This window comes from Rhinopithecus roxellana, chromosome 13 (genome assembly GCF_007565055.1).
Source record: "Rhinopithecus roxellana isolate Shanxi Qingling chromosome 13, ASM756505v1, whole genome shotgun sequence".
Taxonomy (NCBI): domain Eukaryota; kingdom Metazoa; phylum Chordata; class Mammalia; order Primates; family Cercopithecidae; genus Rhinopithecus; species Rhinopithecus roxellana.
This window is the reverse complement of record NC_044561.1, coordinates 48,304,070-48,330,479: the sequence shown is the minus strand read 5'-3', so window position 1 is coordinate 48,330,479 and position 26,410 is coordinate 48,304,070. Positions and strand designations below refer to the sequence as shown.

At 49.8% G+C, this 26,410-nt stretch overlaps 1 protein-coding gene across 1 annotated transcript; it reads right to left on the bottom strand.

The window, feature by feature from the left end:
• Window positions 1–22,941: 22,941 nt before the first annotated feature.
• Window positions 22,942–26,199, bottom strand: OLIG2 (oligodendrocyte transcription factor 2). The gene is made up of 2 exons (XM_030915880.1): window positions 26,102–26,199; window positions 22,942–25,330 (listed from the first exon to the last, which is right to left on the bottom strand). Exon 2 carries the CDS (start codon window positions 25,267–25,269, stop codon window positions 24,298–24,300), a length of 972 nt encoding a protein of 323 aa, XP_030771740.1. The 5' UTR covers window positions 25,270–25,330; window positions 26,102–26,199; the 3' UTR covers window positions 22,942–24,297.
• Between the last annotated feature and the right edge of the window lie 211 nt (window positions 26,200–26,410).

Here is a 26,410-nt window from a genome sequence, read left to right as displayed (position 1 = left end):
CTGTCACTCTCCTTGGAGAACCACAAAATGGGAACTCTCTTTTAGTGCATGATAATGAATATATTTGAAATATATTAGAATTGATTTAGATTTTGCACTCTCATCTCTTAAAAAAAAATAAAGCAAACAAATGCTGTTTTCACAAAAGTATTTTGTCCTTTTAGGTCCTACAGTGGGGTTGGGGGTGGGGGTGCAGGAAGGCTGTCGGTAAATTTCAGTGGGTTGATTGTGGTGTTTGGTAGAATTTGCTTTCCTGTTGTTTTTAATGAATGTGTCAGGATTTTTGTGCCAGAAATTTATTTCATACATTAGCAGAGATGTTAGTGTATGCGATGTGGGAGACTATATGTTTAAGAGTTTTAAGGAGTGAAGATGTTTTTCTTGTGTTGGCCTTCCCTTCCCTTCCTTAGGCCTAGGTGGGACTCATAGGGAAACTTTTTTAGGTTAGTGCAAAAGTAATTGCGGTTTAGGCTGGGCACGGTGGCTCATGCCTTGTAATCCCAGCACTTTGGGAGGCTGAGGCAGGTGGATCACTTGAGGTCTGGAGTTTGAGACTAGTCTAGCCAACACGATGAAACCTTGTCTCTACTAAAAATACAACAACTAGCCAAGCATGGTGGCGGGCACCTGTAATGCCAGCTACTTGGGAGGCTGAGGCAGGAGAATCGTTTGAGCCCGGGAGGCAGAGGTTGCGGTGAGCCAAGATTGTGCCACTGCACTCCAGCCTGGGCAACAGAGTGAGACTCCATCTCAAAACAAAACAAAACAGGTAATTGTGCAAAAAACCACAATTACTTTTCCATCAACCTAAAGAGTTTTCTTTATCACTGAATCATTTTAGCACATTGGACCAAAGTACTGAATCCTGTTTAAGACTCATGTTGCTACTTTAAGATGAACAGCAATTTTTAACAGGAAAAAATATGATCTTGCGTTAGGACCTAAGAAGTGAGTTTCTCCTGCCTTCCACAGTTATGACCAGGAAAAAACTATGGCTCCAGCCATGGAAGTGGGGACAGTGTGAAGAGAGTCCTGGCTGGGATATGGAAAACTGTGGGAACCACCTCAAGGAGTCTTTCATTACCAAGAGCAAGACCAGCTCCATAATTCTTGAGCCTCAGTATGAAATGTAAATATGGGGCCCCCTTATTTAAAAGTCAGGAAGGGCTGACAGCAGAGCATTGACCATGTTCAGGGCTCTTCTAAGCACGAGGTTCTATGCCACTGACCCAATGCGTGGTGCACACCTGAAGCTGGCCCTGCCCAGAGCCATTGTTCTGTACTCTATAAGGAAAAGGGAGGAGGTGGCAAAGGACAGTTTCAAGTCCTAATTTCTATACAGTCCGTGATCCCAGAGTAGGTACTCAGATGAGATAGAATGAATTGAAAAATGAACTTCATATTGAACCTGTTCATCCTGACCAGGTGAATTTCAGGAATGAAGCAAGTCCACTGCCATTGGCAGCTGTGTTTTAGAGACTGTTTTTTGTACTTTTCTCACTTAAAGTGTAGGACTGCCTCCTCTTCGCCACCACTGCCCCTCTCCCCCAACCCTCCAAACTCTGCTAGAGTCCATCAGTGCAGAGCATGAGGTCCTTTTAAGAGCTAGGCATCTGGTAGGCCAGACGGAATTCTGAGAAGTAAAGAAAATAAAACTTCTACCATCTTCACAAAATAAGAAATAAAAAGCCTCAGTTAACATTCACCCAAATGTTGGGATCCCTGACTGTGATTGGCTTTTGCCTACGGAGCAGGTAGAGTCTGTGGCTCATCTAGGGTCTGTGGCTCATCTCTCTCTTATTGGCTCCATCCCTATCACATATGCACAGATGAGGCAGCCTTAAATGTCCTGGTCCCTCTGCCTGGGACCCCTGGCCCACCCCTCACCCCCGTCAGCTCTTTCATGCTGGGCCTGCTGCTGGGAAATGGGTCTTTCCTGGCACTGCCTATAAGACAGTGTGCATGGGAAAATGGGCTTGTTTTCTTTAGGGGAGGGCTGTTGGAAAGACCTGTCAGGCTTTTGAAAAATTGTGGTAAAACACAAATACTTGAAAATCTATGGTCGTAACCTTTTTTTTTGGAGACAGAGTCTCGTTCTGTCACCCAGGCTAGAGTGCAGTGGTGCAGTCTCGGCTCAATGCAACCTCTGCCTCTCAGGTTCAAGTGATTCTCCTGCCTCAGCCTCCCAAGTAGCTGGGATTACAGGCGTGCACCACCACACCCAGCTAATTTTTTGTATTTTTAGTAGAGACGGGGTTTCACCGTGTTAGTCAGGATAGTCTTAATCTCCTGACCTCGTGATCCACCTGCCTTGGTCTCCCAAAGTGCTGGGATTACAGGCATGAGCCTGACTGATCATAACCATTTTTAGTTACAGTGACTGTTCAGGAGTGTCAACTATATTCACTATATTCTTGTCAACTATATTCACGTCATTGTACAGCTTGTCTCTAGAACATTTTGATTGGGTTTTTAAGTCCCATCACCATGACCCCATAAGCCTTGGATTGCAGATATTTATGGAAAGGAAGGACCCTTCAACATGAGAAGTGCTTAATTCTTGTGCATTCAATGAATAGAACCAAATGAAGCTCTGTGCCTAAAGCCTCACATATGACCAGCCCAATTCCCTGGACCCAGACAGAGTTGTGACATGTTTTTTCTTGTCTCCTCATAACTGTTTATTTACAAAAGGAAGAAAAAGACTTTGCAATCACTTGGATTCTTCGATCTGCTTCTTGAGGCAGCTCTGATTTTGATTCCTAAGTCATTTCCTCAGTCTGTCATGTTGGATCTGAATATATAAGGAGCCATAGCAACCTCCCAGCCATCCCAGGGCTTCATACAGTGCCTGGCATCCAATAGGTGCTTCATATGTGAGGAATGAATGAGTAACTGACAGGTTTTCAGTGTTAGAGGGAAGCAAGGATACATAGAATAAATGTGTGATCTCCAAACCTCGCTTAAGCCAGTGGCCTCAGCCACTTGCCATAGACCCTTGTCCTAGCAAAGCTGAAAGGATGTCAGGGCAAAGGGCATCAGTGCAGGGGACAGAGAGTATGCAAAGGACCAGGTGGTGAGAGAGCCCTGTCCTGGGAGGAATCATCTTTGGAACAAAAGGTATGAAAATATCTTTGGAAACAGAAAAGATGGGGATGTTCTCAGGGGGACCGAGATGCTGGGTGGGGCAGCTTGTTAAAAAGCAGTTGGGAGTTGGTCTTAATGATGCCTACTTGGGTGCAGTCAGATAACAGAGGAGCTGCAAAGTCTTGCAGGAGGACATACGAGTGGGATTTTAGGAAATGATGAGAGGAGCAGGGAGAGGCATTCAGGGATTTAGGAACATGATCCCGTTTTTCTCTTTTGGCTGAAACAGAGCAGAATTTCCATGTTCACACACATCCTTTCAAAAATGGGAAAAGACCCTAGATACATCTGCAAGGAATGCCTGTGATGACAGACCGGCCCCTGGCAAGCCTTGAGGGAATGAGGTTTGGGTTAAGGGTGAGACGGCAGCTCTTCTTTAGAGGCAGTGTCTCTGCAGCTGGGGCAGGTTCTCAGGCTGAGTCCGAAGGACCTGCAGGAAAAGGCAAAACTGTAACAGCAGATTTCTTTCTTTTTTGTTTTCTTTTCTTTTCCTTTATTCTTTCCTTCCTTCCTTCCTTCCTTCCTTCCTTCCTTCCTTCCTTCCTTCCTTCCTTCCTTCTTTCCTTCCTTCCTTCCTTCTTCCATCCCCTGCTTCACTAAGGACAAATGTTGCAATTCCAGGGTGGTGGAGGAAGCTGCTGCTTTTTCTTCCAGATGAGTGGATTATTAACAATGGAGCACAGAAGCTGCCATGCACCATTATATCCTTCCTTGAGGAGACAGAGTCTCCAACCAAAGAGAGGTGTAGGGTGACCCTGCTTGCCTCTGCAGGTGGGGTTCAGAGCATACCCTTCATGGAGAAGCATTGGAGAAATGGTTGGAAAGTCACATCCTAAATGAATTCACAATATATTCCCCATGCGCCAATCACATCCTTTCTCTGGGCCTCGATTTCTTCATCTTTGAGATGGGGTGATTAGATCAGAATCACCTGGTAATTACGAACATACAAATTCTTGGCACTAACCCCTGAGGATGCTGACTCTAGGTCAGGTCCTGCCATGGATGTGCCAGGGTTTGTGAGCTATGATGATGGAGCACAGGTCTTACCCCATACCGTGAGTTGACTTTGCTCTTTCCATCATCAGAAGGATTCTAGAACTCTCTGAGCAGAATCAACCCAAGGGTGGTCTAACTGTTAGCATCCCTCAATTCCCTGCTTCAATCTGATTCATCTATCAGGGCCAGTTGAAATCTCCCTCCTTCCTGAAGCCTTCCCTGGCTTTTGGGCCCCTCATGTGTTCTTTCTCTTATCCTCTCCTAAATCATCCAGGACACATCTGTTGTCTCCTACATGTAGAACAACATAATTTGGTGTTATCAGCTACCCTGTCAACTCTTTAGCTGGTCTTTCCAGAGAGAAGGGCACAGACCTCACTGGGAGATCCCTGTCTCCCTCCCACCCTGACACTATGGTGACTGACTCAGATTGGACTGTTCTCAAATAGTGCTTGCCGGGTCAGTGAGTCATTGCAGCATGGCTAATCACCACTGCACTTATTGCCAGGTCAGCTAAGTCAGCATCTGCTCTTTGATCCTTTCCAATGGGGCATGATATAGTTTATTAATTTCAGTCACCTTCATGCAAATCTCCCATGCACTGATTTCTTGTGATTTCATTAGTGTGAAGGTTGGGGTTTGGGTTTGCTCCATGACATGTTCGATTGCTCAAATCCCATGTACTTCTAAAAACTTCATGCCTTGATTTGAAGAGGATTGGATGGCATCCACTCTCCTGGTAAGAGTCATGCTTTTCTTATCTGCTGTTTATATTATACTCTCTTGTCACAGAAAAAAAAGAAGAAATTAACATTTTAAAAGAGGAACAAGCATATGGAGAAAGGTGGAGATAGAGTTGGGAGGCAGGGAAGGAGGCGAGGGGTAGGGAGATGATGCCACATGCCAGATGGAGAGAGCCTGCTTCCTACCATATCACTGTTCTTGTTATCCAGTCTCCCGATCCTGCCCCTCTTCTCTGGCATTGTTTTATAGTCCTTGTAAAAAAAAAATCGTAGCAAATCCCAATTACCTCTTGGACACGATGTGGGTAGGAGAATGCAGGAGAAGTTTTGAAGAGAGACATATGTTGTTTGTTATCTTGCATGTGTCCCAATCTGGGTCCTAACCCTTGTTTTCTAACAATGGCACTGGATTTCTTTTTTGTTGTTGTTGTTGAGACGGAGTCTCGCTCTGTCCCCCGGGCTGGAGTGCAGTGGCTGGATCTCAGCTCACTGCAAGCTCCGCCTCCCGGGTTTACACCATTCTCCTGCCTCAGCCTCCCAAGTAGCTGGGACTACAGGTGCCCGCCACCTCACCCGGCTAGTTTTTTGTATTTTTTTTTTAGAGACGGGGTTTCACTGTGTTAGCCAGGATGGTCTTGATCTCCTGACCTTGTGATCCGCCCGTCTCGGCCTCCCAAAGTGCTGGGATTACAGGCTTGAGCCACCGCGCCCAGCCTGGCACTGGATTTCTAAGTGATTCAGCAAGGCACATGGACAGTGCCTTTAAGTACAGGTCCATTGCCTGTTGACACTGATGAAGTGGATTCGAATGCCCACAGTGCAGATTTAAAATCAAGTGAGCTCTTTGTAATTACAGACATGAGGCTTGTTCAGGTTGTGGGCAGGTCTGAAACAGACATGTCTCTTCTATAGGCACATATGCGTCTGGCATACACTCCTGTCTCCTCTCTCTCTCATTTTTCCCTGAGTGGTAAAGTCTTAACCACTCAGCAGCCTAAGTCATACCTGCAGTTAGTCTCCTACTAAGACGATTTACTAGGCAGATTCTCTTTTCTGTTGCCACTTTGTAAAATGGACTCTTCGCTTCCCCGAGCGGTTTTCCGTGATACTTCTCTTTCTCGTTCCACCCTTTTTCAGGGGAATCATTATCTGTTGTGCTTTAATTGTGCGTCCATTAGGGTATTCCAGCCCTGTTCCACTCACAGCGATTTTAATACTTCCTCCCAGTGTGCCATGCTCACCTGATTTCCCCCCTAATCCCATAAATCTCCTTCTACCAAACCTTAATACAGTGGTGATTAGCTTTTTCTGTGTCCATTTTGCACAACAGTGGAATTTTTGTATAACATCTTCCATAGGAGCAGCATCTATAATTGCTTTGAGCTAGAAGGGGTTGTGAGGAGCAAGTCTGGTCAACACTGTTGAAAATAAACCCCAACTAAATGGAATGTGCTATCCTGTATTAGGTACCCTCTATTCTTCTCTGGAACAGACAAAGGACACTCATGGAAAAGCTGGTGAAATCTGAACCGAATCTGTGGTTTAGTTAATGTCATCGTAACTTTTCTTTCTTTCCTTCTTTCTTTCTTTCTTTCTTTCTTTCTTTCTCTTTCTTTCTTTCTTTCTTTCTTTCTTTCTTTCTTTCTTTCTTTCTTTCTTTCTTCTTCTTTCTTCTTTCTTTCTTTTCTTTCTTTCTTTCTTTCTTTCTTTTTCTTTCTTTTCCTTCTCCTTCCTCCTTCCTTCCTTCTCCTTCGTCCTTCCTTTCCCCTCTTCCTTCCTTTCTCTTTCTTTCTTTTCTTTTCTTTTCTTTTCTTTTCTTTTCTTTTCTTTTCTTTTCTTTTCTTTGACAGGATCTCATTCTGTCACCCAGACTGGCATGCAGTGGCATGATCACAGCTCACTGCAGGCTCAGCCTCCTGACTTCAATTGATCCTCCCTCCTCAGTCTTCCAAATAGCTTGGATGACAGGTGTACACCACCACACCTGGCTAATTTTGGAATTTTCTGCAGAGATGGGGTCTTGCCATATTGTCAGGCTGATCTTGAAGTCCTGGACTCGAGAAATTCGGCCCCCTCGGCCTCCCAAAGTGCTGTGATTGCAAGCGTGAGGCCCCACACCTAGCCATCCATGTTGATTTCTTAGTTGTGACAAATATACCAAGGTCATGAAAGATGTGAATGTTAGAGAAAGCCGGGTGAAGTATATACAGGAAATTTCAGTACTATCATGGCAACTTTTCTGTGAATCTAGAATTATTCCACAGTGAAAAGTTAATTTAAAAATCAATATTTTTAAAAATAAAATTTAGAGGGGCCAGGTATACTTTTTTGGTCTGCCCATACAGCACAATCCTTATATGCCTGGAGTCTTGAATCCTATCTCTGCAACTCACTAACTGCATGATGGCCGTGCTTCTGATTCCTCACGGGTAAAGTAGGAATAAAAATAGTAATTGAATCGGTACACCTGCAACAATGCTTAGCATATGGTAAGAGTGCAATCCACGTGAACTTTTCTTATTCACATTTTATTGAATTCAGTGTACAACTGGCAAATCATATCAGAGTGCATTGTCTCTTAATTTTAAACAGTTCCCGTGCAGGAAACCAAATTAATGAAGCTCCTGACATTTTCAGATCTACTTTTCTTGGTTCCAAAATATGTTCCTGAGATATGCAGGCAAAATCACCATGTCCTCCTCTCCTCTCACTTCTCAGAGTTTAAGGCAAAAGTCCATTACTAGTAAGAATTCTAAACAAGAAAGAGGTTCATGACAGTTAAGGATTCAAATAGAAATAGATGGCTCTGTGTGGCTTTTTCCTCTTCTGCTTTCTTGTCTCAACTCAGTGTGGATGTTAAATGGAAGCAGAGCAGGGATTTTCAACTCGGGGAGATTTAGTCCCCCATGGGATGCTTGGCAATGTCTGGTGACATTTTGAGTTTTCCCAACTGGGGACAGGATATCACTGGCAACTGGCAAGTAGAGGCCAGGGATACTGCTAAATAAACATCCTACACTGCACAAAACAGCCCCCACCACAGAGAAGTATCTGGCCCCAAATGTAACAGGACCATTACTGAGGATCCCTGAAGAAGAGTCAACAACTACCTTATTAACCCAGTAATACTTTCACAATTGAGCTTGTGCCAAGTCTATCCTCCCTACCCAAAGAATTTGCTTATCTACAACAGATCTTGGGAAAATTAAATAACTTTCCAGAGGGTCATCAAAGACCCGGGGAAAGGTTTTCTGGGCAGTAGGCATATCTTCTAAAACAAAACCTTTGCAACTCCCATCTTCAACTATTTGAGTAGGGGGAGAATGGGGGCAACTTAATGAGAAAGTCAGTAAAGGAAACATGATGTGCTTTTCTTGGCTGTTGATAAGGTGCTAGTGTTCATGATTTAGGTTGGAGGGAAAAATGGAAAATGAGTTTTATGAAGAGGAAGGATAGAAACAAGAGTTGTAGGTGTTGGGAGTGGGTTAGGGAGGGGCAAGGGTAGTGATGTAAGCTTATTGTCACAGATATCTACAAGCAATCGGCCAACAGTTCCAACTCTGTGATTCTTCAGAAATCAGATGACCTCAGCTGGCCCAGAATGATGGTTTTTCTTGCAAATGGTATCAATACAAATAATGTTTTATGGTAAAAGATATACTTCTCACTTTGAGAAAACCCTCTGCATTTTGAGCCTGGCCAGATTGTATGGGTTTTAGCCAGGGAAGTCCAAGATTGATGATGTACCTGGTGAGGTCCAGAGATCCTGTGGCCTCTGCTTGTAGAGCTATACTGTCCAATATAGTGAACAACAGCCACTGTGGCTACTGAAGTTAAAGTTAATTAAAATTTAATAAAACTGAAAGTTCAGTTCCACAGTCACACTGGCCACATTTTGAGTGCTTGATGGCCACATGTGGCCACCATATTAGCCAGCGTAGATACAAAACATTTCCATCATCATGGAATGTTCTACCAGACAGTGCTGCCCAAGCCTAGAGCCTTTCTCTTCCAAGTCTGGGTCACTGCACCAGGACAGGTACTTGCCTAACAGGGCACAATGGAGCCAAGGGCCATCAGCTGAGCCCCCTTTAATACACCAGAGAATCACTGACCTGGAAGTTTAAGAAGCAGAGGAAAATGGCTGATGGGAAAGATAGTTCTCAGGCTGAACAAGACTTTTCAAGATGAACATCCTAAAAGCAACGAAAGGGGCGAGGGCAGAGCATGAATCAGGAAAGAAGGAAAGAGCCACCACCTGGCTCTGTGGGTAGAGTCCAGGTTATGATTTGGTAGAAATCCAAAGATTCCAAGTCATAGTGATTCAGGCACACCGGAATTTCACGGTGATTGGTAAGAGCCCCTTCAAACGTGGCTTGATCCTGGCCATGGTCTTAGATCTTACACTCAGGGGATGAACTGACATGTCTGTCATCATAATTCAGCCTCTACGTCCTTCATCCTGAACTTGGAGGAATTGGACTCCACTTGATTCTGTGTGCCTTATGTGGATTATAGGCATTTTTTCCTTTTACTTCCTAACACACCAAGAATGAAGATGTGCCTTTTAAAACAAGGCTCACTTCAGTGATAGGCCATGGGGGGAGGTGGAATGAAAAAGATGCATTCCATAATGAGCAGCTGATTCTGTGTCATGAAGCTACACAAAATATGACTGCCTGTACCTTCAGGGAGGGCACAGAAGTTAAGAGGGCAGCCCCCAAAGGCTGGGCATGAACAAGGACATCACATCGTGTTATGATGGTCTTATTCCATGTTAGCCTACGGATGCCTGTGTCAGTGGGATTGGGAGCTTGTCTGGGCTGCCTGATGGGCTGGGAGTCATTCAGAGACCCCTAGGCTCTGCTCATTTGCTGTGGGAGCCTGGACAAGCCCCCGCCGCCACCTCCTCACCTGTGAAAGGGGAGTCGCGCACATTGCACCTGCTTCTCATTTTAAAGGAGGTAACACATGTAAAATGTAAAAGGCCCTACAGGCTAGCAAGTGCTAGAGAAATGGACTATTTTTATTTAAAATTTCCCTTTTCCCCACAGCTCCTATAGAAATTCATTCCCTTTCCCTGAGAATGCTGGTTTCAGTCTGGGTTTGGTCCAAAACCAGTATGTGTTGTGGGCGGACTGTGAGTCAGATGCTATGGGTGCAGAGCTCTTTGAGGGTGACCTCCCTTCCTCAGCCTGGGGTGACACAGACTACTTCTTGTCCCCAGTGTCTGCCCTCCCTTTTTAGTAAAGGTTTTAGTTAGCACATGGCCACCCAGACGAAGCCCACATTTTCCAACCTGTGTTGCAGTTTGATGTGGCCCTATAGTTAGGTTCATGTCCCAGGGAACACAAGCAGAAGTGACATATGCCATTCTTGGTTTGTACCTTAAAAGGAAGGAGAATGCTCCCTGCTCCACACTGCTTCCCAGAATGGGCATGATGGCAGGATTGGAGTAGCAAGATGGAGACTGCGTTGAGGATAGCAGAAAAATAAGAGGGAGGGAATTGGGTTGTTCATACCATGAAGCTTTCAGACCAGCCCTGGGCCACCTCCCTAGACTGTAACTTTATCTAAGATGCTCTCTTGAAACTTTCTTTGTTTTGGCCCCTAATCTGCATCCTCACCACTATGGCCTTGAAATGTCCTTCCCCATAGCCTACTTCCAATCCTCATGGCACCAGCCCTGTTGATCTCAAGTTCTCCATCTTTCCTGCCTTCCCTGCTTACCTTCCAGGTAAAATTTACCTTTCCAGGCTGTCAGTGCCCTACTTCATGCTATCAGTAGTACTTTATAGACTAACCAGTGCCAGTGACTTGCTGTGTATTCCTTCCCAGGCAGTGGGCGTTTTGACAGGGCTCCCTGGAGACACAACGCTTATCCATGCAGTGGCATCAACAGAAGGCACGCTGAGTGTGACAGACAGGCGGGTGGGGAGCTTACAGCTTACTATAGATTGGACACCATTCTACATCAGTAATCCTCATGCCAGCTTCCCAGTGCTCCTGTATGAACACCAGGAAACTTAGACCAACTTTGAAGACCACAAGCCAGCCATACATCTGCTTATCTGTTTCAGAAAGTTGAGCATAGGGGTTGATAGTCTCTACAGCTCTGTGTGCCTATGGTGCCTCTCTGTCTCTGCAGGTATCTGGGGTGACTCTGGGGTGATGTCTCTGAGGTGCCACTCTCATCCCAGGGGACCTGGCTCCGAGTGAGTGAGTTCCAGTGCCCAGCTCTGGGGGCATGAGCTGGAGAAGCAGGCAGGGCTGCCTGGGCAGCTCGCGGCTCTGTGGGTAGAGTCCATAACTAAAGAGAGCCAGTGACCCCACATTCCCTCCCAGGACACTGGGCCTTGAGCTGCTGGACCAGCCACACCTGCCTGAGCCTTTGCTTTCAGGGTGGGATGGGAAGAGCAAAGGTGATGGCTAATGTTGGTTTTCTTCTCATTTGTAGGGATACAGGGACAAACATCCCTTTGCAAACATGTTTCCGAAGGAATTTCTCTGTAGCTTCACTTTGTAGTTGTAAGAAAGCCTGGCGGATTTTTGGTTTGTTTTGGTTTGGTTTTGGTGTGGGGGACAGGAGGGGTTGTTTTCCTTTCTCACTGATTCACTGGAATATAGGGAAGGATTGAAGAGAAACTTGTCAGAGGGAAGGAAAGAAAAATTAGAACTAAACTCAAAACACCACATCCTGATCATAGAAGATTAAATCTCCCTACCATAAAGACATGTGTGTGCATATGTTCATTGCAGCACTATTCACAATAGCAAAGACATGGAATCAACCTAAATGCCCATCAACAATGGACTGGATAGAGAAAATGTGGTACATATTCCCCATGGAGTATTATGCAGCCGTGAAAAAGAATGAGATCATATCTTTTGCAGGAATATGGATGGAGTTGGAGGTCATCATCCCAAGCAAACTAACACAGGAACAGAAAACCAAGCACCACATGTCCTCACTTATAAGTGGGAGCTAAAAATTGAGTAAATATGAACACAAAGAAGGGAACAACAGATACCAAGGCCTCCTTGTGGGTGGAGGGTGGGAGGAGAGAGAGGATCAAAAAGTACCTCTTTTTGATCAAGTACTATGCTTATTATCGGGGTGACAAAATAATCTGTACCTCAAACCCCCATGACATTCAGTTTACCTATATGACAAGCCTGCACCTGTATCCGAGCCTAAAACAAAAAGTTAAAACAATAAATAAAAACATGAGGTATGGCTTCTTTCTCTTAACAAAAAAAGATTAAATGTGAGAACGAGGCCTGTGAGCTAACAGGATAGAACAATATAGCAAGTGTCTCCTATTTTCTGACTTTCAATTGTATGAAAATACTTTTCAATTCTGTAACATGGTTCAAACAAACCCCTGATCATTATTCCCTTGCACCTTTGCCCTTGAATTGGGTAGAACAGACATGGCTGGCCTCCCCCAGGCCAGCCATCACCCCTCCCAAGAGAAGCAGTGTTTTCATAGCCGGACAGCACTGGAAACAGGCGTTGGGCTCTGCATCCTGACCCAGGCGGGGCAGGCCGAGTGTTCTCACAGCCATCTGTTGCGGCCTGTAATGCATGAGCACATTAGCACATGGCCCGCCAGCAGCCTCAACATTGTTCTCCAGGCTGAGTTAGTTCAGCCGATCTCAACAAAGGGGACAGTTTTGCATTCAGGATAAATACAACCACTGAGGGTTTCTTTATTTCTTTTTCTTTTTCTTTTTTTTTTTTTTTCAGGATACTTAATGTTAAGGTTTTCACTGGCTGTCTGAATTGCAAGTTGCAACCACCTCCCACTCCCTCCAATATCATTCCCATTCTGTTAATGACATTGACATGGATGCTTTGTAGGAACTACTAAAGGAGATATTTTTATGCTCCTCATTGGAAAGATTCATCCAATAGCATTTTTTAAAAATCCAAGGAGTTTGCCTCACAAAGGGTTAGAACAAAGTGTCCAACCATGAATTCATTTAATGTTAAGGTCAGTCTTATGCCTCCAGCTCTGGATTTTTAGTGTGCTCAATAACTACCCAAGGGACTTTGGGAGGCAGCTTTTGTTCACAGTAGCGAATGTTATATGTCAAGCTTTAGCAAATTTGTTGACAGTAACTGATGAATTATTTCAGAAAATCCCTTGTTTGCCCAACACCCCAGGACCAATAAAAGGCCAGCCTCCAAGACTTGGCAGATTTTTAAAAAGCATTTTCTGGAAGGAAAATGAAGTTTGATGCTACACTTTTCACAGGATCAGATTTTTGCTTATATTTTCTCATATGAGAATCCTAGTGAAGCTTTATGTCACTTGCATTCTAGTTACAAAATAGTGCAGTGCCAAAAATCATCTGCATGCATTCATTTCGTTCATTAAATAGATATTTATGGAGCACTTATTATGGGCTGGATACCATTGTACATCAGTGATCAAGGTGGACAAAGTTTTCTGCCCGGTGGAGCTTATATTCTAGTATGGAAGACAGGCAATAAACAACAAAATTAATCAATAAGAAATAGCATATGGGGAAAGGGAAAGTTGAGCAGGGCAATGGAATTGAAAATGCCAGGGAAAGTTGTAGTATTAAAAAGGGAGGAGCCGCACATGATGGCTCATGCCTGTAATCCCAGCACTTTGGGAGGCTGAGGCAGGTGGATCACCTGAGGTCAGGAGTTCAAGACCAGCCTGGCCAACATGGTGAAACTCTGTCTCTACTAAAAATACAAAAATTAGCCAGGTATGGTGGTGCATGCCTGTAATCCTAGCTACTCGGGAGGCTGAGGCAGGAGAATCCCTTGAACCTGGGAGGCAGAGGTTGCAGTGAGCTGAGATGGCGTCATTGCACTCCAGCCTGGGTGACAAGAGTGAACTCTGTCTCAAAAAAAAGGAGGTGAAATTATGATCTCAATTTACAGAGCCTCCATATTCCAAAATTCTTTTCAGAATAAAAGTTAAAAAAATAAAAACATGAGGTGCGACGAGCTAATACGTTAGAACAATCTAGCAAGTGTCTTCCATTTTGTGACTTTAAATTGTATGAAAATACTTTTCAGTCCTGCAACATGGTTCAAACAAACCCCTCAAATTCTTTTTGGACTATGGAAGCTCGGGGGGACCTTCCCTACATACAGTTTTTTCCTTTTTAAGTTCAAGTTCAAATGGAAAAGACAACTTGATCACCCCGCTCCAATCAGGGTCCATTTCAAAGCTCTTAAATGCTGAGGACAAGCATGTTTTTAAAGCAATGTGTCTGTATGTTTCTAACCTGCCTAAAGCAGGGGATGGGGTAATACAGTGGTTATCAGGTTCAGATGTACCTGATGCAGCCGTTATCACTGAGTGTTCTCCACACCTCCCTGGCACATTAAACGTGTACTGGATAAAAGGCTAAGAAGATGAACTTCAGGAGTAAAGATAGCAGTTTGTCCACTACCCCCAGCCCCAGATTTATGTGGGATCTTCACTATGTAGTTTAATGCCCATTTCTTAAAATGCGACTCTTAACTCTATCGTAATGAATATCTGAACAAGTTACAAGTTAGTTGGTTATTTCCTTTCCAAGTCACAACTGATGAAAGTCTGGCTGGATATTGAATAAGGGAATTGCTCACAAAACACTGCCTACTTCAGCCAGGCATCTCACTGAGATTCTGGCTCTCTGAGACCCAAAGGCAGAGATTTGTTCAGGCATCCTGATCTGCTGGAGGCACCATGCAAGTCCTGGGACATTTGTTATGGGGTCCTTGACACACACCTGTGGCAGGGAGGACATGAGATACATCCCACGAGTGGCAGTGTGGACTTCAGGGTTGTGAAAAGTCATAGAGGATCATAACTTGAAATGTCCTTTGCCAGGCTTTTCACTTTGTAGATGAGTAGATAGAGGCTCAGAAAGGTCAAGCTGGAGGATGCTCAGCCTGGTTGGAGACCTAGATTTTTAAACTCCTGCAACAGGCTTCTTTTCACTATGGCAGGTTGCATACCAGACCTGAAGAGTTACTCAGAAGTGAAAGAGATCACCAACAGATGATAAACAAAATGTAGCACACATCCACAACAGAAAGATTCCACTGTAAGAAGGAATGAAGTAGGGATACATGCAACAATGTAGCTGAACCTCAAAAACATTATGCTAAGTGAAAGAAGCCAGTCACAAAAGGCCACATATTTTATGACTCCATTTACATGAAGTATCTAGAATCTGTGAATCCATAGAGATAGAAAGTAGATTGGTGGCTGCCAGGGGTAGGGATTGGGGAGTGAGGAGGAACTGCTCAGTGGATCCAGGTTTTACTTTGCAGTGATGAAAATGTCTTGGAACGAGACAGAGGCGGTGGCTGCATGACATTGTCAATGCCACTGAAACTGTTCACCTTAAAATGGTTAACTTTGTGTGACGTGCATTTGACCTTAATTAAAACAAAAAAACAGTGAATGAGGTAGGAAGAGCTGATGGGTTAAACACAAAAAGGTGGGCGATGACAAGCAGATTGTCTGTGGAGGGTGGTGAAGGGAAAGAGAGGGGCAAAGAAGGCAAGCCCAGGGTGGGGCGGGGAAGAGTGCGGCCTCCTGGCTGTGCTGGTCTTATGGGCTGCCTGCCCCTGCTGTGGTCACCTGCCAGCACCCGGCTGCACTAAGTAATTTCCTTCCTGTGCTGGCTAAGCCACACTGTCTTCCAGTGTCTTCATTAGCACTGCTGCCTTGGCCTGAACAGCCCAGAGAGGTCAGAGCTGGAGCCAATGGGGAGCTCCATGCCCAGCTCCCAGGAGGCCCCACCACTGTTCTCCCCGAGGCTCCCAGCTGCAATTCCAGAGTGAGCAGATCCTTAGCTCTCCAGCTCACCCCTTACACTGGGCATCTGAGGGGCACAGCTGGAGGGACAAACAGGCCTGGCCCTGAGAGAGTAGACTCTCCTCAGTGAGTGGATGAGGGGATGGGACCATCAGGCTGGGGCTTGGGCTTCACAGGCAACTTTTCCTTCAATCAGTTCCTTTCTGATCCTGGCTCCCTCCTTTAAAAGGACTCAGGTCTGGGCCAGGTGTGGTGCCTCATGCCTGTAATCCTAGCAGTTTGGGGGGCCAAGGTGAGTGGGTCACCTGAGGTCAGGAGTTTGAGACCAGCCTGGCCAACATGGTGAAACCCTGTCTCTACTAAAAATACAAAAATTAGCTGGGCATGGTGGCGTGCACCTGTAATCCTAGTTTCTTGAGAAGCTGAGGCATGAAGATGGCCTGAACCCAGGGCAGGGTTGTAGTGAGCTGAGATCGTGCCACTGCACACTCCAGCCTGGGTGACAGAGCGAGACTCCATCTAAAAAAAAAAAGAAAAGACCCAGGTCTGTTTTCCATGTAGAGCATGGGCCCTCCTTGTCCATGACGCAAGGCAAAGGATATTCCCGGAGAACTAACTGTGCATCATGCTCAGCATCAGGCACCCCAGGACATGCAAAGGTGAGAACAGATGCCTTGCCTTGCGTTGCGGGGGTTTGGGAAGTGGACCTTGTACAGAACTCAGAGACAGTGCTGAGTTGTTCCTTGGGACCCCGAGGCATACAGACCCCTTGTAATGCTTCAGGACAGGTCATGTCACCCAGAGTAACAGAGATCTTACCTTGTAGGACCTCCCAGAAGATTCAATGGGATGACACTCATGAGGTCAGGCATCTTCTTCTGCTTAGTTGGGCAGGTTTGGTGTGCCAGGTTCTCCTCTCAAGCTGGATGGCCTGTGAAGATGGTACTAGCATCACCCCTACTTTACAGATAAGGAAGCCAAGGCTTAGAAAGTTCATGTCTCTTGTCCAAGGTCACTCCACTGACAGAGCTTGGCCAAGGCAGCATATCACCCCACACCCAGCCACCTCTTCATGGTCTCCATGGTGACTGCCCCACTGTGACCTACACATTCTTGGCTGCTTGGGTTGGGGGAGACTCAGCTGTGGGAGTCCACACCCAGCAGCAGCTGCACTCTGGGAAGGCCCTTGGGTCCAGGGCATCCATTCACTGCTGGGACCAAGCACGGGGCGACTCCTGGGATGTTTCATTTAATCCTCACAGCAACACAGTTGTCAGGTGCTATTGTTAATTACTCTATTTACATAAGAAGAGACGATCAGGAAGGTCTGATCACTGTAGGTCTGATCACCTGGATCACTGTAGGATCAGGGCTTTGGTCTGAATCCAGCTGCCCTGGATAGAATCAAAGTACTCACCAGCCTTTAGGCCTCAGTGTCCCCCATCAATGAAAAATTCAGGACTTTTACACTTCCGCCTTGTTCCCCACACTCTCCAAACCTCCTGACTTGCACTGTGCCATTCATTCCTTCATTCCTTCCTTCCTTCATTCATTTTTTTCTGAGCCCTTATATCTAGCAGGTACCCTGAAGGTAGAAGGATGTCCAAATTACAGTTTCCACCCTAGGGAAGCCCCACAACCAAGGACAACTCCTTTCTAGAACTGTCTAAACTCCACTTTAGCAGAGGCCAGTGAATTCCCTTAGTGCACACAGGACATATTGAGGAGGGCTGTTCTCAACCATCACAGCCTCCCTTCCAGCAGGGGCTCCCAGGACCTCTGCGCTGAGGTGGACCAGGACACCCAGAGGGCTCGGGTATTAGGGCAGAGCCTGATCTGCCTACGGAGCTTCTAAGATCACCCATTATGGCTCTATTCTACAGCTGAAACAGGTTCAGAGCTTCGGAGAGGCCACTCCAGCCCTGTTCTGAAAAACAAGCTTCTACTGCCAAATCTGAGGATGAAGGAGAGAGAATTGCTCGTGATCCTGTTTGAACTGCATTGCACCTGTGGCCCTTGCCCAGGGCTCCAGAACTTTTGCCTAGAAAGCGGAGGTGTCCGAGAGCCAGAGCCAGGCTGGTCTGGGAGGGAGGCAGAGGAAAAGGTAAGACCCGGTATACAAGGCTTAAAAGCCAAGGTAGGGGTGGTCAACCAGGATGCTTGCGGCCCAAGACACTGGGTCACAGGGCCTCCAGGACTCAGCAGGACTCAGGAGGGCGGGAGGGAGGGGGTCCAGAGAGGCCTCTGCTTTGCAGTTCCAGGCTCTCGCGTGTGCAAGCACCGGTGTGCGTGGATCTGTGAGCGCGAACTCGGGTGCGTGAGTCCCTGTGCGAGAGCCTGTGCACGTGGACTCAGGTGTGTGGGGCTGGTGTGCGAAAGCCCTTAGCGGGTCTGTGCTTTTGGACTCGGGTGCATGGACCTGGGTGCTCCTTGGGCGGCTGTTTGGGCCCCACACGCATGTAGGCGGTTCTGGGGAGCTCTGCGTGCCTCCTTCTTGGGGGACCTCCAACCCCTCCCACAACCAGTGGACGGATTGTGGCCGCACCGACGCTGCAATGTCGCCAAAGGAAAACCGCGCGCGTCCAAGCCAGCTTCAATCCTGGAGGGTGCGGGCCTCGCCGGGGTCTCCAGCCGGTGACGTGGGCCTGCGGAGCCCGACCACCCCTCCGCACCCGTCTCCCGTTAGCCTGTGCGGGGTCCAGGAAGCGAGGGCCGGAGAGGACACTAGCGCGCAGTTCAGAGCGGTTCCTTGAGCAGTCTTCCCCCAGAGTTGCAGCGTGTCTGCCCGAGGACCCCAAATAAAGACGCGGCCTCCTCACCCAGAGCCCTGCCAGATCGTCCTGGTGGGCAGCGCCCGCTTTAAGGGTTTGCAAACTGAAGACCCGCTCGCGTGTCTTCAGGGCCCTCTGCGTGCTGTAAAGGAGGGTCTGAAGTCCCCCCGGCAGGAGAGCGCGCACTCGCAGCGGCCGCGGGACTGGCGCAGGTACCATCCTGGTCCCTGCAGGCCTTTCAGTTGGCGACCCTTTTCCTAGTGACTGCCCGAGGTGTGGAAGGCACAACGGGGCAGGGGATGTGGCCCGGGACTCCGGCTGCGGTCCCAGGCCGGCAGGAGAGGCAGCTGTCCTGGCACTAACGACGGTCCCTCGTGGGGAGCGCGGGCCGCCCTAATGAGGCTCACCTGCTCCGACCCTTCCTTCGCCCGCGCCGCGCGCCCACCGGTGCCAGCTAATTGCTAAAGCCTGTGAGCCCCGCCCGCCGCCCAGATGGGGGAGTCAGGGACAGATGGGGTCCAAGCATGGGGGGGAAGCACTAGGAGCGCCACCTAAGGGGGCCGGGGTGGGGGACAGGGGGTGGTAGCAGAGGATTCCCGAGGGGGCAGCTGAGCCAGAGTCAGGACTGCTGGAGTGCGGGCCAGGTGGCCTCTTGGGGTGGGCCCTGGATTACAACAACCTTGCCACCTTCATTTACTGGCTGTGTCCCCTGAGCGAGTCACTTACTCTTTCTGTGCCTCAGTTTCCTTACTTGTAAGACAGGACAATAATAGCACCCTCCTCAAATGGTTGTAGTGAGAATGGAATGAATTGAGGCTCTCGAAGCTCTCTGTGTCCTGCCTTATCCCGGCTAAACCTCAGTCAACGCTAGCTGCCTCCTCTCCCAGCCTCCTCCACCTATTAATATCCTGTGTTCCCTGGAGGTTCAGCCGGGCCCTGACTCCCTCCTCCCAGCTTTGCCTCTTCAGTTCCTGGCTGCAGCCCTCCACCCCCACCCTCTTCCACAGACAAGCAGCCAGTAGCAATCACTGGGCCCTTAGAGGAGAGATAGGAAGTAAGGATGTAGCTGTGGGTGATCCCCATCTCTGCCCTACCTAAAATGGCCTCCTCACTGACAGTGAGTTGGGGCTTAGCCCCTGGGATATAGCCCATGAGCTGCTGGCTGCCTCCAAACCAGGGAGTGGCCATGCTCATCCATGCTGTCCCACATCCCTCTCCCTAGTCAGGATGGGACTGAATACAGCAACCACTGCCGTGAACAGTCTGGCTTGATCCTGGCTTCCCTTACAGTTTTGCAGAGACTATAAATAAATGGTCACTCTCGGTGTAGGGCCCTTGTTAAAGACCTTATAACCCCTACTGGTACTATGGGGGTGCTTGTGGGGGGAAGGGGATACTAGGCACAAAATCTGTAATTGAAAGTGTGACTTAAAATGACATGGCAGGTGGAGGGGGACTCCTTTGCCCCCTCCCAGATGAACTTTTCGGAAGCATCAAGGTGAATACTCAGTAGAAGTCCAGACAGATTGCTAGGTAGATTCTGCCCCAGTGGGAGACAGACATTTTCCACCACTGGAGTAGTTTTATCCATAAGAGCATCTAGGGGGCTTTAAAATTCAATGCCCTGGCCCAGGAGCTCCTCACTGATCCCAGCCTGGGAATGAGAAGGGCAGGCCCCTGGTGGATGACTGTCAGCCCCAAATCACCATAGGTGTCCTTAATACCCATGTCTTCCTACAGCCACATTAGAATCCCTGGCCTCACTGGGAGTGTGACACCTCTATGGGTTCACTTCACTCCTCTGCTCACTGCCTGTCCCTGAGGTGCAGAATTCCAACTCCATGAGCATTAGAGGTGAGTCCTTCAACACTGAGTCCAGGAGAGTGTCATTTCTCTGTGGCTCCTGCCCATGTGAGAGAATGAGGAGCCCAGGGACAATGCCCTAGGGTGCTGAGGCCAGAGGAGGAGGCTTGGGTTCTGCCCACTGGCCCCTCAACCTCTGGTCAGCTGAGCTCCCAGGTTCCTTTCCTTTTTTTTGACAGAGTTTCATTCTTGTTGCCCAGGCTGGAGTGCAATGGCACAATCTCGGCTTATTGCAACCTCCACCTCCTGGGTACAAGCAATTCTCCTGCCTCAGCCTCCCGATTAGCTGGGATTACAGGCATGTGCCACCACACCCGGCTAATTTTGTATTTTTAATAGAGATGGAGTTTCTGCATTTTGGTCAGGCTGGTCTCGAACTCCCGACCTCAGGTGATCTGTCTGCCTCAGCCTCTCACAGTGCTGGGATTACAGGCTTGGGCCACTGTGCCCAGCCAGCTCCCAGGTTCTTAAGGAGGGCTGGGGAGTCTCAAAGACCTGGGGGGTGGTGAGTTCCTAAACTCAGAGGCTGAGAGCTGGGGCACTGCAGAGCCACACAGTGGGGCTGGGGAGGAGGCTGAGCTGCGGTCCAGCCTGTTGAGAATCTCCCAACAAATGTTCCCCAGATGGGACCTGCAGTGTGGCAGGGCAGACTGCACCAGATCCCAGAAACTGTTACCTCTTTCCCTTCCCCTCTCAGTGAGGAGCCCACTCCCAATGAAGAGCCCACCAAAGTCACAGTGGTTGCACACAGTCTCATCCTGTCCTACACCAAAGCCCAGCCACTGGCCTGAGTCCTCTGCCTTGGCCCCCACCAGTCCAGGGCCACCCTCAGTGAGTAGCCACCTGCTCCGGGGGGATGTGCGCTTGTGCGCTTGTGTGTGCCCGTGTCTTTCTCCTCCACATCCAGAGCTGCTCCAGTCTCACCCACTGTGGTCAAGGCCCCCAGCTGGGTGCACAGTTTAGGCAGCTGGCCTGGAGGAGGGCCCAAAGCCTGGCTGGACACAGCCCCTCCTTCTTTGGAGGCCCTGGTCTTGCCTGGCCTGGCTGGTGGCTGGTTGCTACTGAGAGCTTGGGTGCAGGGGTGTAGAGAAAGACTTGATTTATTGCCTTTCAACAAGGGTCCTTCTATGCAGACACCAAGCACGCTCAGAGCCTGCACCAGCACACCTGCCTGGCGGTGGGTGTGGAAGACCCAAAACTGCAATCAAGACCACTACCCCCACCAGCCAGGTTCTCAGCTCCCGCTGGTCTATGTTCCAGCCTCCTGGAGTCCCTCTGAGTGTGTCTGTGGCAGCAGCTGGACCCAGTTTTGAATTCTTTTCAAGTTTCATTTCAAATAGGATTTCAGAATTAAAACGACTAGACCCTGCCCTTCCTTCTTCTTGGATTCACATGGTGCTATTGGGGTGGTGGTGGCAGGAGGCTTTCCACCCCTCCTCAGCCCCCAGCCACTCAGCCTCTCCAAATCCCTCCCAGCCTTTGCAAAAAGCCAAGCCCATCGGTGAAAAGCTAGGCCTCCCGCGCCCGATCCCTGGGTGACTGCTATCCTGGGCAGGAGCCTGACATTCCCCACTGGAGGACCAGAAAGTGCCTGTCCCTTGCTAGGGGATGGAGCAGTCTTCAAGTCTAAGCAAAGGGTGCCTGCCTGTGTTAGCTAGGCTCAGCAATGCAACTCACGAAATGGGGTTCTGACCAGGGAAATCTTCTGCACTCCCAGATCCAGGGTGGCCAGTGGCCACCAAAAATATTGTCAGAGAGAGGGCCCTGGACCAGGGGACGTTCTTACTGTGCCCGTACCCGCTGTCTTTTCAGGGGTGCATTCTCAGGCCAGCCCTGGGGTGGGGAGACTGTAACAGGATCTACCGTGGTCCTTGACCAGGAAGGCCAAAGTTTTTTTATTTCTACCCAGAATCCCTCTTCACAGCCACATCCTAAATTTGCATCGCGGGTTTGGATTGTGAGAACCCAATGGCCAAGAGGAGACAGAGGTGACCCCAGGAAAGAGCACAGAGGCCAAAGTGCTGCCAGTGCTCCTCCAGGCGATGCGGAGCACCTGATGCTTTGCAGTTCAAGGCGGAGGTGGCTGCTGGGGGAGGGTAGTGGAGATGGCTGAAAAGGAATGGAAGCGCTGGTGAATTCTGCACCAAGCACTCCCCAAGCGCTTTGCCGGGAACGCCACGGCTCCGCAGAACCCAGATCAGCAGCTGAAGCCAAGGAAACCCGTAAGGGGAGGGTGGTGGCGGGAGACCGCCTCTGAGCAGAAAGGAAATAAAAATCGAGCAGTAGACGACTCCTGAGAGCCCAGACCCCCAGCCAAAGGCGCAGCCCTCACCCTGCAAGTCCCAAAGTCCAATGCCCCGGGAAGGAAATATCCGCTTATAAAGGAACTCAATACTCAATTGAAAGGAAAGGCAGTTCCGGGTTAGGCGTCAGAAAATAGAAATAAGGACAAGCAAGTTGTGAAAAACACCCGGAGGATTTGCTCGGAACATGTTTGAAAGACAATGCATGTGTGTCTCTAGTGCCAAACTGGGGCAAGGATCCCCAAAACCGGCCCCAAGGTATCGCGTCCTGAACCCCTTTACCGGGTGGCACACGGATGGAAATCGCCCGAATTTACTTTAAATTTTATTTAAAATCTCAACACTCAGTCATTTATTTCGTTTTTGCAACCAAACAAGTAATAAATATTATTTAGCACTTTGTTTTTACAAAAATAAAACAGATGATACACTCTCTGCGAGGGGCGGTGCGATCAGAGGAAGGGTGTTACACGGCAGACGCTACAAAGCCCAGTTTGCAACGCAGGCAGCGCCGAGGCGGCTTGCACGGACGCAGGAAGCACGTGGAGGAGTTTACCTTTTGTGTTAAACGTGGCAAAAATAAACCAAAATAGAGGAAAGCCGGCTTAGACTCCGGTGGGGCTGGCAGTCACTGTGAACAAACAGCTTAGCATCGCGCACTTACCTCATCTTTGATATATTTACACATCCAAAAAAGAAAAATTTAAAAAGCCGACAGAACCCCCAAATAACCCAAACTGTTTTCACAGCAACTGCGTCTTAATTCTGTTACATTCTTATGTACCCAAATAACCAAATCACTTTGTGCTTAGAGAAGGAAAGATGAGTCAGTGGGGTAGTTTCTGTTTTAAAATAATAACTAAAATGCACCCGCCCCTGAAATCAGCAGTTTTGGGTTATTCCAATCCACAAGTGGTTCTACTCTGAATGTCTATAAACTTGCTCATACTGTTGAAGAAGGAACATCCACAGATTTATTAGAAAACCATATTCTCCCAAATCAACGAGAGACGGGGAGGAGCGCCACAGTTCTTAGAGGGTGTGGACTGACCCAGATATGGAGCTTGGACATGACCATAAGCACTTCTGATACCGAATGCCGGCTTCCAACTAACTTGTGTTCCCTGGCTTTGGGCCAGGGGCGACCCTGAAGGGCGCGGTCGGGCGGTTGCTTCTGCAGTGCGGCTACCCGGAGTCTCCCACAGGCCAAGAAAACAGGAAAGGGAGCAAGTCCCCAACGTGTCCCCCTCCCACGACACCCCCTCCCCCACCAAGTGCTGCCCAGGCCGAGTCTGGAAGTCAGGCCACGCTCTCAGGGAAACACGTTTTTAGAATCTTTTTCCGGAGGTGGGCGTCGGGGGTCGGATGAGTTCTAGTGAGGAATGCACACAGCGGTACCTTTTCATAAAACGGTGTCTACTGGACCAGCGCAGGTTAAAGCCAGAGAGGGTTCGATCAGGTCCCGGAGCGAACATCCGCTCACTCCTCACTGCTCTGTGCGCGACCCCGTTGCTTGGGTTCGCAGATGCTGGAGTCCCCACCATCCCCCACCCCCAGTCCGTGGTCCTGCGCCCCTCCTCGCAACAGAGCTCCCGAGCCCAGCGCAGGCCAGTCCTCGCTTCCCCGCGGCCCCTGGCTCCCCTGTCGCCAGAACGCGCCGGCGCCGGTCGGCTCACTTGGCGTCGGAGGTGAGACGCTGCAGGCTGCCGGCGCCCATGGCCGACACGTGGTGGTGCGGCGGCGGCACCTGGCACATGCTGCAGGGGCAAGGCATGCCGCCCCAGTGCTGGAAACCCCCGCTGCCCCCACTGCCGCCCCCCCCGCCCCCCAGCGGGGCGGCCGCGGCAGCAGACGGAGACTTGAGTAGGCCGTGCGGTGGACGGATGGAGCCGACCGACGGCAGCCCCGAACCGGGCAGAGAGGCGCTGGACACCGCCGCAGCGGCCGCGGCTGCAGCAGCCGCTGCGGCGGCGGGCGGCAGGATGGGGTGGTGCACCGCGGGGTGATGTGCTGCGTGCGCTGCTGCTGCCGGGTGCGCGGTGGCTGCGGGCAGGGGCGCGGAGTGCGCCAGGCCCCCACAGGCCGACGGGTGGAAGCCAGCGTGGTGGCCCCCGTAGATCTCGCTCACCAGTCGCTTCATCTCCTCCAGCGAGTTGGTGAGCATGAGGATGTAGTTGCGCGCCAGGAGCAGCGTGGCGATCTTGGAAAGCTTGCGCACCGAAGGGCCGTGCGCGTAAGGCATGACCTCGCGCAGGCCGTCCATGGCGATGTTGAGGTCGTGCATGCGCTTGCGCTCGCGGCTGTTGATCTTGAGACGCAGCTGCTGCAGCTCTGGCTCTGTCATTTGCTTCTTGTCCTTCTTGGTGGACGACGCGGCCGCCGACGACGTGGACGACGAGGTGCTGGACGAGGATGACTTGAAGCCACTGCCTCCTAGCTTGTCACCGGGATGCGCACCCGCAGAGCCCATAGCGCTGCGCAGCTCAGCGCTCAGCTCCGGCGGGCAGTCGCTCGGGGTGGACGAGGACACTGTGCCCCCAGTGAAGGCGCTGCCGCTACTGCCCTTACTCCGGGCCGGCAGAAAAAGGTCATCGGGCTCTGGCGACGACGGGCGGCTGGACACCAGGCTGGCGTCCGAGTCCATGGCCCCGGGGGAGGATAGTCGTCGCAGCTTTCGCAGGGTCCTCCTTCCCTAGGACCCGAAACTTCCAGGAGAGGAGGAGAAAAGAGAGAGAATGAGAGAGAGAGAGAGAGAGAGAGAGAGTGTCAGTGAGTGAGACAGAAAAGCTGCTCCCGCCTGCGCCGTAGTACCGCAGCGCGGGGTCCCGGCACAGGTGGCCCGTGGTTCCTCGTCCCCCTCGCTACTATCTCTAGCCCTCCTTTTAGCTGTACGCGGGTACCTATAATTAAGCTCTCTTTATCTCCCCTCCGCTCTCATGCAACAGGTTATTTCAGGGAGCGTTGGTGACCCTCGGGATGTGGGTGGCATTCTAGAGGCTTCGCGTTTTCAGTTAGGAGTGGGAAAGCTGAGTCTCCTGGGCTGGAATAAACGAGTGGGAAGTGAGGGCCTTTTTTGGGGGACGGTGGAGATCTAAATAGAGAACTAATGATTTTGTTCCCCAGACGGGTCCACCTTATCTCCATCGACACCACGCAGCAAACACACGCACACGCACAAGCACCCAGCGCCGGCGCGGGGCCCAGAGTCCATGTGCTGCGTCTGGAGACCACGGGGAGGTCACCAGCTGACTTGGGCTTGGGCAGAAAGAGCTGTTGTCGCTCCGACTTCTCGCTTTTGGCGAGGGGCATGCAGCGGTGAGTGTGGGGAGGACAGAACAGCAAAGTCGCTCTGGAGAAATGGCTCGCAGAGGAGGGATCCAGATCCCCTGTATCGGAGCATTCTGGGTCATAGCGGAGTTGAGGAGCGTCTGTCCTTGGGATCTAGACTGGGGCTGCTGGGGGGCGGGGACACTTACTGTGGATACGATTCGAGGAGCTCGCTCCGAAAAGCCTCAGCGGAGAACCTGGCACCGGGCACTGGTGTCGCGTAGGTCTATAATAAGCATCCGCACCTTTTGGGGCTCGGCCGGTTTTTATAGCCCGGTGGCAGCGGAGACGGCGGCAGCGGTGGCCGGGGCGGGGGCGGGGAACAATGTGCGTGTCCTGGAGGGGCTGCCGCGCCAATGAGCTGGGCCCGCCAGGGGGCTGGGAAGCTGATGTCATCCGGGCTAATTCCGCTCAATGAAACTCGCCAGGCCGGGCACACGCCTCCTCCCCGCGCACAA